This window comes from Ruditapes philippinarum, unplaced genomic scaffold (assembly GCF_026571515.1).
Source record: "Ruditapes philippinarum isolate M1 unplaced genomic scaffold, ASM2657151v2 ctg13382_1_1_1_1, whole genome shotgun sequence".
In the NCBI taxonomy this organism is placed as follows: domain Eukaryota; kingdom Metazoa; phylum Mollusca; class Bivalvia; order Venerida; family Veneridae; genus Ruditapes; species Ruditapes philippinarum.
The window spans coordinates 12,659-25,831 of record NW_026858076.1 but is presented as its reverse complement, the minus strand read 5'-3'; the positions used below and the strand labels follow the sequence as shown (position 1 = coordinate 25,831).

General features: G+C 32.8%; 2 protein-coding genes across 2 annotated transcripts; both read left to right on the top strand.

Annotated features, from left to right (window-relative positions):
• The first annotated feature begins 3,896 nt into the window (after positions 1–3,896).
• Positions 3,897–10,001, top strand: LOC132752012 (mitochondrial substrate carrier family protein C-like). The gene is made up of 6 exons (XM_060742242.1): positions 3,897–4,017; positions 5,862–5,889; positions 7,554–7,712; positions 8,041–8,144; positions 8,994–9,021; positions 9,874–10,001. The coding sequence occupies exons 1-6, from the start codon at positions 4,009–4,011 to the stop codon at positions 9,999–10,001; spliced, it is 456 nt and encodes a 151-aa protein (XP_060598225.1). The 5' UTR covers positions 3,897–4,008.
• Positions 10,002–10,842: 841 nt separating this feature from the next.
• On the top strand, positions 10,843–12,192 carry LOC132752013 (calmodulin-like protein 3). The gene is made up of 3 exons (XM_060742243.1): positions 10,843–11,032; positions 11,419–11,525; positions 12,060–12,192. The coding sequence occupies exons 1-3, from the start codon at positions 10,926–10,928 to the stop codon at positions 12,116–12,118; spliced, it is 273 nt and encodes a 90-aa protein (XP_060598226.1). The 5' UTR covers positions 10,843–10,925; the 3' UTR covers positions 12,119–12,192.
• The last annotated feature ends 981 nt before the right edge of the window (positions 12,193–13,173 follow it).

Sequence of the window (13,173 nt, the reverse complement as noted above, 5' to 3'; positions counted from 1 at the left end):
AAATTGATGTGATGAACAGCAACACGAACTTTACAGTTACTTGGATCATGTGTGCTCAAGTTGTTAGTCAGACAATATTTTTATATTCAATGTCACTTTGTCCCTGACCTAATAGTTTTTACTGGGCATGACCAACCCCAACATCAGCTTTGGATTTCTTCTTAGACCCATGTGTTTTCAAGTTATTGAACAGACATTTTGATATTCAAGATAACTGTGACCGTGACCCGTGATGAGTAGCTGCCTTTTATCACTATGTGTGGCTCAACGGTTTAGAAACCACAATTACTATATATAATTAAAATAATTTATAATAACATATGCCTCGGAACAAGTTGCCTTGCCCGTTCGTGCCAGAAATAATGCACGGAAGGGCACTCCACCAGTAAAGCTGGAACGTCGCCGAATGACCTATACTGTGTCGGTGTGAGGTAAAACCAAAAAAAATAAATCCAAGTTACCTTATCCGCCGCCATTCGTGCCAGTGTTGCAGAGTCTACGCCTCGCTTTCGTAGAAATTCCTCGATTTGAGACTCCATCGTGAACAAGGAAATGGCGTAATTTATACTATGGGAGATAACTATTTCTATAAGGTGTAACTGTTTTGATTGGCTTAAAAATATGTACGAAAAACTAAAATAAAAAAGTTTCAAAAACAAAAAAAAAAAAAAAAAATGTGCGAAATACAAAAAAAAAAAAAGTTTCAAAAACAAAAAAAATAAAAAATGTGCGAAAAACAAAAAACAAAAAGTTTCAAAAAAAAAAAAACAAAAAAAATGTGCGAAAAACAAAAAAAAAAAAAAAAAAAAAAAAAAAAAAAAAAAAAAAAAATGTGCGAAAAACAAAAACAAAAAAGTTTCAAAAACAAAAAAAATTAGAAATGTGCGCTAAACAAAAAAATAAAAGTTTCAAAAACAAAAAAAAAATAAAATTTGCAAATGTCACTTTTATGCCACCGTAACTGAGGCTTTTTGACAATATTTGTTCGAGATTATTTGTTGTATGTCTAGACAAATAACTTGTGTGCAAAATGTCAGATCATTTTACAATAACAATTATCGTTGTTGTGAAAAATGACCCAAATTGAAAAGCGTTGCTACGTTTTTTATTACTCAAATCGAGCTAACAATATTTTTAATTTATTTCTTAGTACAAAATGTATATTCTTAACAGTTACTATCTTTTGCAAAAATACGATTTTTAATTTCCTTTTTAGTATATTTTTAATTATCTTTTGCACATCTTTTTGTAATAAGTGCCTGAGTGGATGTTTGTATGAAATTAAAATTTTATATGAGCCGCGTCACGACAAAACCAACATAATGGGTTTGCGACCAGCATGGATCAAGACCAGCCTGCGCATCCACGCAGTCTGATCAGTATCCATGCTGTTCGCTTACCAACACTATTACAAGTAGAGAAACTTATAGCGAACAGCATGGATCCTGATCAGACTGCGCGGATGCGCAGGCTGGTCTGGATCCATGCTGGTCGCAAACCCATTATGTTGGTTTTGTCGTGACGCGGCTCATTTTATATTCTTAGGCTTTTAGATCTCAATGGAGTTCCTTTAACATTTCAGCGGAATTTATATTCTTTACATGGTCCGAATGTCTCAAGAAAAAAGAACTTAAATATGCTTAGTCATTATAAACTTGGAGCTTTGTTTAACACTCTCGAGTCGATTTCCTTGATTAAGTAGTACCGGTGCCATAAGAATAAAACATAGTCGTAACTACAGTACCGCTCGGACCCAACACTCCTGGATTGACATACAAACGTTTACTTTAAGCTAATGTATTTCAATCTTTTACCTACATTTTATTCAATGAGAAGGCCTACGGAAATTTTCGTAGATGGACAATTTTGACTGTCTATTTCCTATTCATTGTCTATTCCTTTCATTTAAATGTGAACGACGATTGCAACGACGATGCAAAAAAAAAAAAAAAAAAAAAAAAAAAAAACCCTCCTTCCATAAAAAACGACCCCCACAAAAACAACCAGAACAAAAAAGAACAAAACAAAAAACAGCAACAAAAAACAAACACCCCCACCCAGAAAAAACAAACAAACAAAAAACAAAACAAAAACAGCAAAAAAAAAAAACAAACAAAAAAAACCCCAACAAAACAGAACAACAACAAAAACATTTAACAGTTTCATCAGTCGCCCGGCTTACCTTTATTTTGTAGTTAAAATTGTCGTTCTTATTTTCTTAATAATATATATGTATCGGCTTACCCTCATTATTAGTCACTATAATAATGAGTGATGATTTAGATATCAAAAATGTATACTTTTGTAACATCCGGCTACATTAACGTATTAACCTAACTAAAAAAACTGAAATATTCCATGCGTGATTAACCCTGATACAATAAAATACATTAAATGAAAATGTCTGATATCTGATTGCACGGTAAGCGGTTTTGAGGTGAAACCCCTCAAATAACTCATGTCAGTGTGAACTTGCAATTAAAATAACATTTGAGCCGCGTCACGACAAACCAACGTAATGCGTTTTGCGGTGACCAGCCCATAGATCTGACCAGCCTGGCATCCGCTTTAATAGTCTGATCAGGAGCCATTTTGTTTTTTCGCTTTACCAAAACTTTATTACAAGTTCGAAACAAATGGTCCTGATTCAGACTAAGCGGTGCGCAGGCTGGTCTGGATCCATGCTGGTCGCAAACGCATATGTTGGTTTTGTCGTGACACGGCTCATTTCATTTATATCATGTGGTGGGAAAAGATCATGTTGTGCCTATAAAGACGGATGGACAAAAGTATAACGCCTGTAACTGCTATGCTGGTCAAGCTTATAAATGGTGACAAAGGCCGTTAACTGAAGGCTCACGTTAATCAAACATTGGCCACAAAAACTCAATGTGCGCATGGAGCAATTATTCATCTCCTCCCAAAATTTCTTTGAAACAGAATGACTAAGCGTAAATGAGCGTAGTTTTATGATCATTTTAAAATATTAAAATGATGTTTATCATCTTTCTTGGTATTTGATATTATTGATTAATCATTATCATAAAAGTTTTACTATGATAGTCATTATCATCATCATCATTATCATCATTATCATCATCGTCGTCATCATCATCATCATCATCATCATTAGTATTATTGTTGTTATGTTATCTGTGTGGTGGGATAAATGGTATTAGTGATTCTTGTATTATAATAATAAAAAATCATCATGACCATCATCACTATCATCATCATTCTTATTCTCGTCATCTCCGTCGTAGTCGTCTTCCTTATCATCATCATCGTCAGAATCATCATCATTATCGCCACCACTATCATCATCGTAATCATCATATGTTACCACTAATTCATCTTTAAACAAACATTTAACCAGCAGCTTTTTTGTACATAAATCAGAACTAAGACGAAATGTTGTATATGCATTCAATTTGCACTGAATATATTAAAGAAATGATATTTACAAACGTGAAAAATCAATCAATATTGACATAATTATGGTGTCTCTTCAGGGCCATTGCGACACACAAATATCTCGAGACAACGAAAGCACGACATAACGATGATGAAAAGTCGAAGGTTCGATTATGAAAAGTCGAAAGTACGGTGGTGAAAATTCGAAATAGTGAGACAACAAAACTAAGATGCTAAAAGGTCGAAATAACGATGGTTAAAACACGAAAAAATATCGAGTATTCACCATCTTGGTTTGTTAATTCGACTTTTCACTGTCGTACTTCTGAAGTTTAGTCATCGTACCTTCGACTTTTCACCATCATGGTTTCGTTATTTCGACATTTAACAATCACAATTTCGTGTTTTCGTTGTTTAAAGTAATGTGTGTAGCGATGGCTATGAAAGAACACCGTACGTTAAAGATTAAGAATAGTCAATGGACACTATAAACAAACATATGCGGACTATATACTATATTTATAAACATAGCAACGTTATATTCATCAATATTCCTACTACATTCATGTACTAAATTTTTAACGGAATTTGAAAATGGCAAAGGTACCTTTTTACTTTTTTTATTCATTAACCATTACTTAAACAGAAAGAAAACTTAGATAATAAATCTATTTAAAAAGTTATAGAATATATATAATGTAAATACTTATCAAAAATACTTCAATATTAAGGTTAACTATTTATACGACTTTAAAGTACACTGTTTGATAAACATAAGTTGAATAGGTTTTACAAGGCTTAAGATTTATTAAGTCTTTCCAAACGTCTACAACACAGTTATTTCAAATATTTCCTCAAGGATATTTGCTTTATATTCATTTTTCAATTTCATGAGTATCGCGTCCGCCCGATGTTATATTTAATTGTATAGATCAAATTATGAAACCCATTTGAATTATTATGTGCACAATTACTAAATAATGTGGTTTTCATTTCTGTAAAGTTTGTAAAATGATATACTGTCTAGTATATAATGTAAAGTTACCTCAAATTAACCTTATATTTTATTTTGCGGTTATTTCCATTTTCAGCGAACATAATTGTTTTGGATCGTACACTGATTTATATGGTTCAATGTCGAGTGTAAATATAATGTTTTATATCAAGGTTTGTTAGGAAAAAATAAAAGCAGGACATTTTATTTCACCGATTTCCGCGCTACTTGTATGCTTTACGTCTGTTATCGTCCATATCATACTGTTGTTAACGGTGTATATACCCCCCCCCCCCCCCCAAAAAAAAAAAGTAAAAAAAAAATTAATCAATAAAATCACGTTTTACACGGAAAACGAGTATCTTACAATTCAACGTACGGAAGAGCGGTTGTTACATTTCAACTTAATTCTTGGGTTCATCACGATAATTAACTTCATAAAAAATTTCGATTTCAAATTTTCCCAAAAATTTTCCCGATTTCAATTTTTCAAAAAAAGGGTTTTATATCGTAAAAATTTACGAAGTTGAAAACGTGAAGTTTGAGGTTTTAAAAACCCCGGGAAATTAAAAGAAGTTTTTTTAATTTGTTTAAGTTGAAAATAAGTCGGTTTAATTTGAAATTTTCGAATTCGTGAAAATTTTAAAAAGGGGGAAATCATGAAATTAAGTTTTTAAAACGTAAAAATTTGTGAAGTTTTTAAATTGTGAAATTTAATGAACCCGAAATCGTGAGTTCGTGAGTTCCGTATTGTTAAAAAAATGAATTCACAAAGTTAAAAATGTGAATTAATGAAGATGAAATGTTGAAATATTCCACCGGTCTTTCGCAGTACGGTCATACAAAACCTTTCTTAACCCATAACATTCAAATTTGAAATAGTCCATTTAAAGTTTAAAAAATTTCATAATCAAAATACAAAAAATGGGCTGCCAACACTATCGGAACCGTTCTTTTTTGCTGGAAAGGACTAATCACTGTCGGTACCAGCAGGTAAAAAAATGGGGAAAAAATCCAACAAATCATGACACAGTATAATTTAATAAAACAAATTTTGTTATTGCTTTTATAACAAAAACAAACAATAACATGTGACACAATAGCTTGACAAAATTTTAATACATGTACTAGCATAACGTGACGCAAGAGTACAAACTGGAGTATTGCAAAGAAAGTTTCTCAAGTGTTTACATTGTTGAAACAAATTAAAAAAAAGTAAAATAGCAAATGATGTCACAATCAATGTATCAGTATATTATGTCAATCAGTCTTAACCCAACACATCGCGTCACAACTATGAAAAAAGAAAATGCCTTAGCTTATATCTTCTATTATTTACATGAAAAATGATACTAGAACGACTTTTACCTCAAATCATTTAATGACAGTCTAACATTACACTTGTCTCATCTCTTTTGTTAAAAGAAAAACATTATTTGCTTTGTGCTTTTAGTTTGAGTGGGACGAGGACGCTGAAAAAAGTAAGTAAGTCTGAAATGTTTTAGTTAATTTCATACGTTTGTCATTTTGACAGTTCAGCAGCCAATAACTAAAATGTTTAAATAAGGGCTGAGCCTCCATAATCGAATGTTAGAGCTTACGACCAGTGAAGACCAGTTCACGATCACCAGTGACCTCTGTTCGCGGACAATCTTTAAAACGTCTTACGACGATCATCGGTGATCTTTGACAGTCGCAGGCTATCTTATTTAGGTCCCACGACCAATTTAAGTCGTAGAGAGGTTTTTGAGCTTGCACAAAAACCTCCTTGCGATCCCGAAACAAAAAGGTCGGCGAAGTGATCTTTATAATGTCTTTAGGCTGCCGCACGATGGTTCGTTCAGAAGTGTGACAATTTCGACAGTCTTTTCAAAATTTGCAACTAGTTCATATAATCTTTGGAGTAAGTCTTTTAGTAATTCGTGTGATGGTCGTTACGGACTAAGTTGTATTGTTGAATCGGCATGGACAGGGTCAGGGTTAGGTTCGTAAGTTTAATACCCAACAATCTTTTGAGACCATCGAAACGGGTTTGTTTCATTGACCTGCGTGCGGATTGTCAATGATGATGGTCTTACGATTAGTCGCGAAGCTTAAATTTTATACGTGCCCAAAAATTTTGGTTTCCCGGTCGCAGACAATCGCTGGATGATCGTCAGTTTTTTACAAGTCGCCGGGGTAGGTCGCAAGTAATCTTAAGTTTTCTAGTGTGACTGGGGTTTAAAGGTTGCTTACTTTAAATCACTAGTACCTCACCATTGTGTGTACAAATCCCGTCAGAGTTTTGATTGGGCGGCGGTATGTCTCGAAACTGAATTAAAATAGGAAAGACCACATGATGTGGTTTTTCTTCGTCAGTAAAACTTGACTAAGAGAAGTGGTGAGCTAGAGGTAAAGGTGAGGTAAAGGTGGCTACGTTAAATCGTGCTTTCCAGCCCTACTACGGTCACGACCAGGTTGCCTCAGATGGCAGTTCCTTAAAGCTGATTCGAGAGTGCTCCAAATAAATTTCAAGGTGCCATCGTAATATCGAGTTTAAATAAAAATGATTAACATGAAATCATATATATAGATTTTGTCCTGAGAATGCTATGCTTAATGTTCACACGGGGTTGGTTGTTCAGAAATAGTATTTGTATTGCTATATTTCTGACGTTCCCGATCAATGCTTCGATTCTTTAGTATCAAATGGAGCCCCTTTAAACATTATATTTTAGTTAACTACACATTATTTGCCTATTGTATCATAGTTTTGAGACCTTTCTGTTGAAAAAGTGTCAGAGTTAAATTTCGTATACATTACTAGCAAGCACATGCGGTTTAATGGAGTGCATGCACTCCAGTAGTGCCCTTTGATTTGTCCATTTTTGAGGGGTTTACTTTTGTTTACGGCAGAGAAAAGGGAAAGGGCAGAAATATTATATGCAGCTTGCTCTTTCTTGGTTATTTTTTTCTGGGTTTTCTATTAATTAATTATGACTAAAGGGAAAATGCTGCTGTCATGTTTGCTATGATACGAAATGAGAGAAAGAACACCAAAACTTTATAACTCGGGGGCTATGCCCCCTCGTACAAATCAGATAGCCTCGTGTTTCGGTGCTCTTTCTATTACTAATTATCTACTGTATCTTTATATAAAATGTAGAATTTTGCGAGTTGTTTGACACGTTGGACAAAGATGGGAGTGGCAACATCACGTTCACGGAGCTGCAAGAGGCTGGCATGAAAGAAGGAGTGAGCGTTCTTGGCCAAACTGCTAGCGATGAAGAAATTAACCAGTTCTTAAACGCTGCCGATACCGACGGTAAATAAGACCACGTTATTATTTTCCTTTCATGACAGCTATGCTGTATACACCGTGAAATGAATATGTTTAATTGAAAAGAAAATGACTTCTGTATTCTATTCTTACATTTATAGTTTGCTCAATTTTTAAAACAGAAATTTGTTTTCATTTCAGCTAAAAAGATGTATTTTCCCCTTTAGATAAGAAATAAAGTAGCGTAAAATATTTTTGACATTCCATCACAGGAGAAGAAGACATATTAATCACGTGACATGTGATTAGAAGAATGACATACATTTCAATGATTAATATATTCACGTGTTTTTTTGTTTTTGTTTTTTGTCAGGGGATGGCACAGTGTCAAAAGACGAATTTAGAACATTTTTACATGAATTCATCAAAAAGTTGCAAGAAGAGCTCAACCAAAGACCTCAAAAGAAAACTACAACTGTATGTTTTAACTCGTATGTTTGCCATGAAATAAAGATAAATTTGATTCTGAGTAATAAATTATCCTAAATAACAGAATACAGGGGTCATGAAAATAATTAGAATGGTATATTATATTATTGTTACACTTATACGTTATACAAAATGTACTTTATTCATTTTCCCCGTTATTTTTCATTGATAATTCAATTTATTATATACTTGTAAATGAAACATAAGGAATATTGAAGAGATGAAATTAACATTAGATTCTCCATATTTTCACTGTAAAAAAATATTTTCCACTGCAGTGAGACATATTTTTCGTATTTTCTTTGTTGTCTTGTCGGACATCTTTCTGTGTGGTTCAGCCAATACACATAACTTATAGAGAAAGTCTTTCGAATAGTAAAGTGAAAAAGAGAAGAAAAAGTATATAAGACAGAAATTCAAGGATTTTTATATATTTTTTCATATGTTGATGTAATTATTTTTCACTTGTGGGTACGAGAACTCATCAAATATTCATTTTCATATCATTCGATTAAAAAATAAATCCTGTATTTATAGAAAAAATACTTGAATATCCTCTTTTTATTTACTAAAATGTTAATTTGTAAAACATTTTATGTAAATATGACACTGACCTCGCCTATTGGCCGTTCATAAAATATTTGTCTTAGAAATATCGCATGAAAATTATATGATACATCAACTTATGACGAGCACTTTATATAGGCCGGTAAAAGTTGTATTAAAAAGATATATAATCTAAATGGATAATAATTTCAGATGTTCGAAAGTGACGATAAAATACTGAGTTAAGAAATCAGATGAAATAATATATTAATTATAAAATGTCGTTTTCAGATCGACTGGGATGATACTAAAGAAAAAGGTATGTAGATATCATTTTATCTATGTGCATATGTTCACAAAAAGCCGAAGTAACTCCCCCCCTTTCAAAAAAAATTTTCAGTATGGGGGCTAAGCCAGGGGCATACAGTGAGGGAAATTTAAAACTGGTTTATTTAAATTTCCCGGACAAATAAAAGATTTTTTCATGCATTTTCAATAGCAAAGTGGAAAGGAATTTTTCGGAAAAATTTTTCTTTTTTTTTAGAGTTTTGTGATAGTAATTTATTTATTTAAAAATTTTCGGAATTTAAAACGGGGGTTTTCTTTCTTTAACATTGGTTTTTTTTTAAATTTTTTAGCTTCAGGTGCCGGTTTCACATTTTTCTTTTGGGTCAAAGGCTTTTGGGAAATTTTTCTACCTGTTAAAAACTTTTTTTAAAAGACAAAAATACCCAAACTTATTAAAAACACCCTTTCTGTAAAAGTTTTTGGGGAAAAAAATTTAAAATATTTCCCAAATCTTCTTCTGGTGTACCCAAAGTTCTTCTAAATTAAAAAGCTCCGACCCAGAAATCAGGTCCTGCAGAATACACATGAAGCAAGTTTTTTAAATCATCAGTTTTAGAATATACTGTTTACAATTACAATAAATTTGCACTTTGTGTATAACCAGTCAGATGCCAGGAAATGACGCACTTCAAACTTCCTAAACATAAATCCAAGCGGGTCTAATTCCGTACATTCCGTAATAAGAAAACACCTGTTAATTGTAAACTATTTACACGTGTTACATTGTCCTTTTAACAATATTTTATGACTTATACAAGTAAGTTTTATGCTGTAATTTAAATATATAATATGTCAAATTCATTTCGTTTTTTTTTCTGTTAAGAGTTCAGCAACATCTTTGAGGACCTGGACGAGGATGGAAGTGGTACACTAGTGTTTGATGAAATTAAATCTTATTCGCTAAAGCAATGTGCACAGTTACTCGGAACTAAAAAAAAAACCCCCGACTGATGGCCCAAGTTTAAAGGAATTTTTGTGTTTCAATAGCCAAAAGTAAATTTTAAAAATGAAATTAATTTTAAATTTTTTGTGATTATTTTTTATTTTTTCCATTGGGATGACCAGCTCCTGGAAAAACAGACCAGTTCTTCATAAACTTTTTCAAGAATTTAAACATGACTATTATTTAAAGGGTTTGAACCGCAAAATTTTAACAAAAATCAAAATTGAGCCCCGTCATGACAAAACCAAAAAAATGGGTTTTCGACCCCCTGGATCCAGCCAGCCTTTCCCCATCCGCCCCGTCTGATCAGGGTTTCCAGGTGTTTGCTTACCAAATCTATTACAAGTAAAGAAAAATGATAGCGAAAACAGGGGTCCCGAAACAGACGCGCGGATGCGAGGCTGGTCTGGATTTAAAAGTGGTCGCAAAGCATTATGTTGGTTTTGTTATGACACGGCTCATATGTACTCATCAAACTTGTGATACATTCAACAGGTACTACAAAATCGTATATGTCGTATAGTTATCAGAATGGTTCAACATAGATTGTGTACATTTCTAAAGTTAATTCGTAGGTTATACAGTATTGTCATATGAGTTGGTGGTTATGTTTTAATTTGCAAACAATCATACTGAGACAAAGTTTTCATATTTTTTCAAGAGTTAAGAGACTGAACAAGTTATCTGAAAGCCGACTGGCTTGTTTGTAAGATTCCTTTAAGATTCCCACATTTTCATATTTGTTTGCTGTTGACAAATAAAGATATTGAAGTTGATAAAATAGAATTGGCCAGATGTAACTCAAATGAGCCTTGCAAACCCATTATGTTGGTTTTGTCATGGCGAGACTCACATTTAATATTGAAATATTTGCCATTATAGGAGATGGCGCGGTTAGTAAAGATGAATTCAGATCCTATTTACAAGAATTTATGGCAAAGTTACAAGACCCCGAGGCTATGCTGTCTGAGGCAGTTGATACGATGATGAAGGTGATTGACAAAGACGGCAACGGACTTTGTAGTAAAGAGGAATTCAAGTAAATCTTTTGTCTAGCCACACTTTGTAATGTCGTTAGACAGTTTCATCAAAATTATACATAAAACGATATACTATAGTTGTCAAAATCATCTTTATTTTGTTTTCTTTGCAATTGAATGTTAAAAGCAAAAGTAATGTAAATAGTTGTGCGTTGTACATAAATGCATCACGTGTAAAGGCACGTGGTTTTGTCCATCTTCCTGAGACATAAGTAGTCAAATATCGTTTCAAAGAATGGTATTTAAAGCATGGCATTTTTAAGTAACGCCGATAACAAGGATAAATAACAGGTACAACAAATCATATGATTAGTGTAACAGTTGCGCTTTTGCAGTTTTCGTACAAAAAAAAATAGTACTTATGTTTATACTTGAATATTTGCAGGGCTTTTGTACAAGAGAAAGGCGAAACTCCTCTGAAAGACGAAGAAGTTGACGAGTTATTTAATGCCGTTGATACAGATGGTGATAAAACAACACTCACTAGAGATGGTCAATATCAGATTTTGTATCTATTTATGTTATTAGTTATAAAGATTGGTCTTTTAAAACGGTTCTTTGGAAATATATATTGCAGATCACCGATTACATATGCCATATAATCTGTCAAAAAATATTAATAACGAATTCATGACCCAGCAAGCATTTTTTTTAGAAAAAAAAGTGAGTTTTCGTTTTAAAATTGAAAGCAGCCATGTATATTAAACTTTATAATGTGACGATTATCCAATGAAAATTTATATCAATGTACAAGCAGGAAACGGGGAACCAGAAATGAGACAAAACAAAATAAGTGATGAATCTGCACCATTTTAAGGTCTTTGAAAAAAGGAACAAAAAAAAAACAACAAAAAACAATGTAGATAGAATATATGAATTTTAAATTAAGAGTTGGTAACTGTACGGCGGTCAATGAGAGCCTAAATGTACAGTAACCTTAGACATTATGAGAAGGTAGCCCTGAAAAGTGCACATAGGAATTGTTCCTTACGTATTGTTGATATTTTACGTCATGTCTCGTTTCAGAATTGTTGACAGTTTTAAAGATTGGATTACAAGCGAATCAGCAGTCAAGGCAATCATAGACAGACACCAGGGTGTTCCACGTTTCCCCCCTCCCACCCCTCGCGCTCATTTTCATCAGGCGTAGCGCGTGGAATCAATGATTGATTATGGATAAAAACAATAGACTTTCATGGTGGCTATTTATTTAGTGTTCACAAACAAAAACATATAATAGTATGCAATTTTCAATTTCAAAAGTTTTTTTTAATGAGGTGCTGCATATTTTAGCTAAATCTACTGTTGAAGCGAATATGGATCATCTGACTATAGTAGGTGATTTGTTTTCTTCGTGTTTTTGTATGTAAACAGTTAAGTTTTTTCTAACATTATGTTCTAATAAATATCTTTCTACCCCGGAATAGTGAAATATTGTATCAATTTTATTTTTTAGCTTGTTGATATCTTATTTCCTCATGATGATTTTGAAATAAATCATATTTTTTTACATGAAATTTACAACATATTTTGTTTCGCCATGGTATGTTTTGGAAAAAATGGTCATAATGAACCCTAACTTTACTAGACAACCAACCAGTGCTTTAATTTATCCTGAAACCGCTATGCTCTGGTAATCTATTTGATCTGATACTGGATACGACGTGTGGCTTTTCCTTTAAATTCAGGTGTTGGGGATTCAAGGACCTAAGTTAGTTAAAAAACCCTAAAGCCCATTAAGGATATTTTTGTTTTAAAAAGACCTTATTCATTCCTTATTTTAAATTTAAGGAAAATAAAAATTTTATGTTTTAAAAAATTTGGGGGAAATTCTTGAATGACTTTCAATTGGAAAAAAAAAATTATCTGGGGGACCAATAAATTTTTTTTAAAACTATAAAAATCAAGAGCTTTGGTCAAAATTCACTTTACGTCTTGCCCCCCTTTAAAGTTATGAGTTCCCATTCCTGCCCGGGAACTTTCATTCTTTTTATTTTCGAAGAAGCTACCAGTAACACAAAAGTTTTATGCCGGCCGTTTTAAAAAAGCGATTTAATGGAATTTTTGCCGGGTTTTACCCCAAAATTTAAACTAGAATACCAACATAGGACCTTAACAGTGCTTGTGTTACTAAAATGAA

What these genes read in the sequence shown, in the direction of transcription:
- LOC132752012 (XM_060742242.1), top strand. An exon ending in GGACGAGGACGCTGAAAAAA is followed by an intron (nt 5,890 to 7,553) that starts GTAAGTAAGTCT and finishes TATAAAATGTAG; the next exon opens with AATTTTGCGAGTTGTTTGAC. An exon ending in AAACGCTGCCGATACCGACG is followed by an intron (nt 7,713 to 8,040) that starts GTAAATAAGACC and finishes GTTTTTTGTCAG; the next exon opens with GGGATGGCACAGTGTCAAAA.
- LOC132752013 (XM_060742243.1), top strand. Translation starts at nt 10,926, where the DNA reads ATGGCAAAGTTACAAGACCCCGAGGCTATGCTGTCTGAGGCAGTTGAT. An exon ending in TGTAGTAAAGAGGAATTCAA is followed by an intron (nt 11,033 to 11,418) that starts GTAAATCTTTTG and finishes GAATATTTGCAG; the next exon opens with GGCTTTTGTACAAGAGAAAG. An exon ending in AACAACACTCACTAGAGATG is followed by an intron (nt 11,526 to 12,059) that starts GTCAATATCAGA and finishes GTCTCGTTTCAG; the next exon opens with AATTGTTGACAGTTTTAAAG.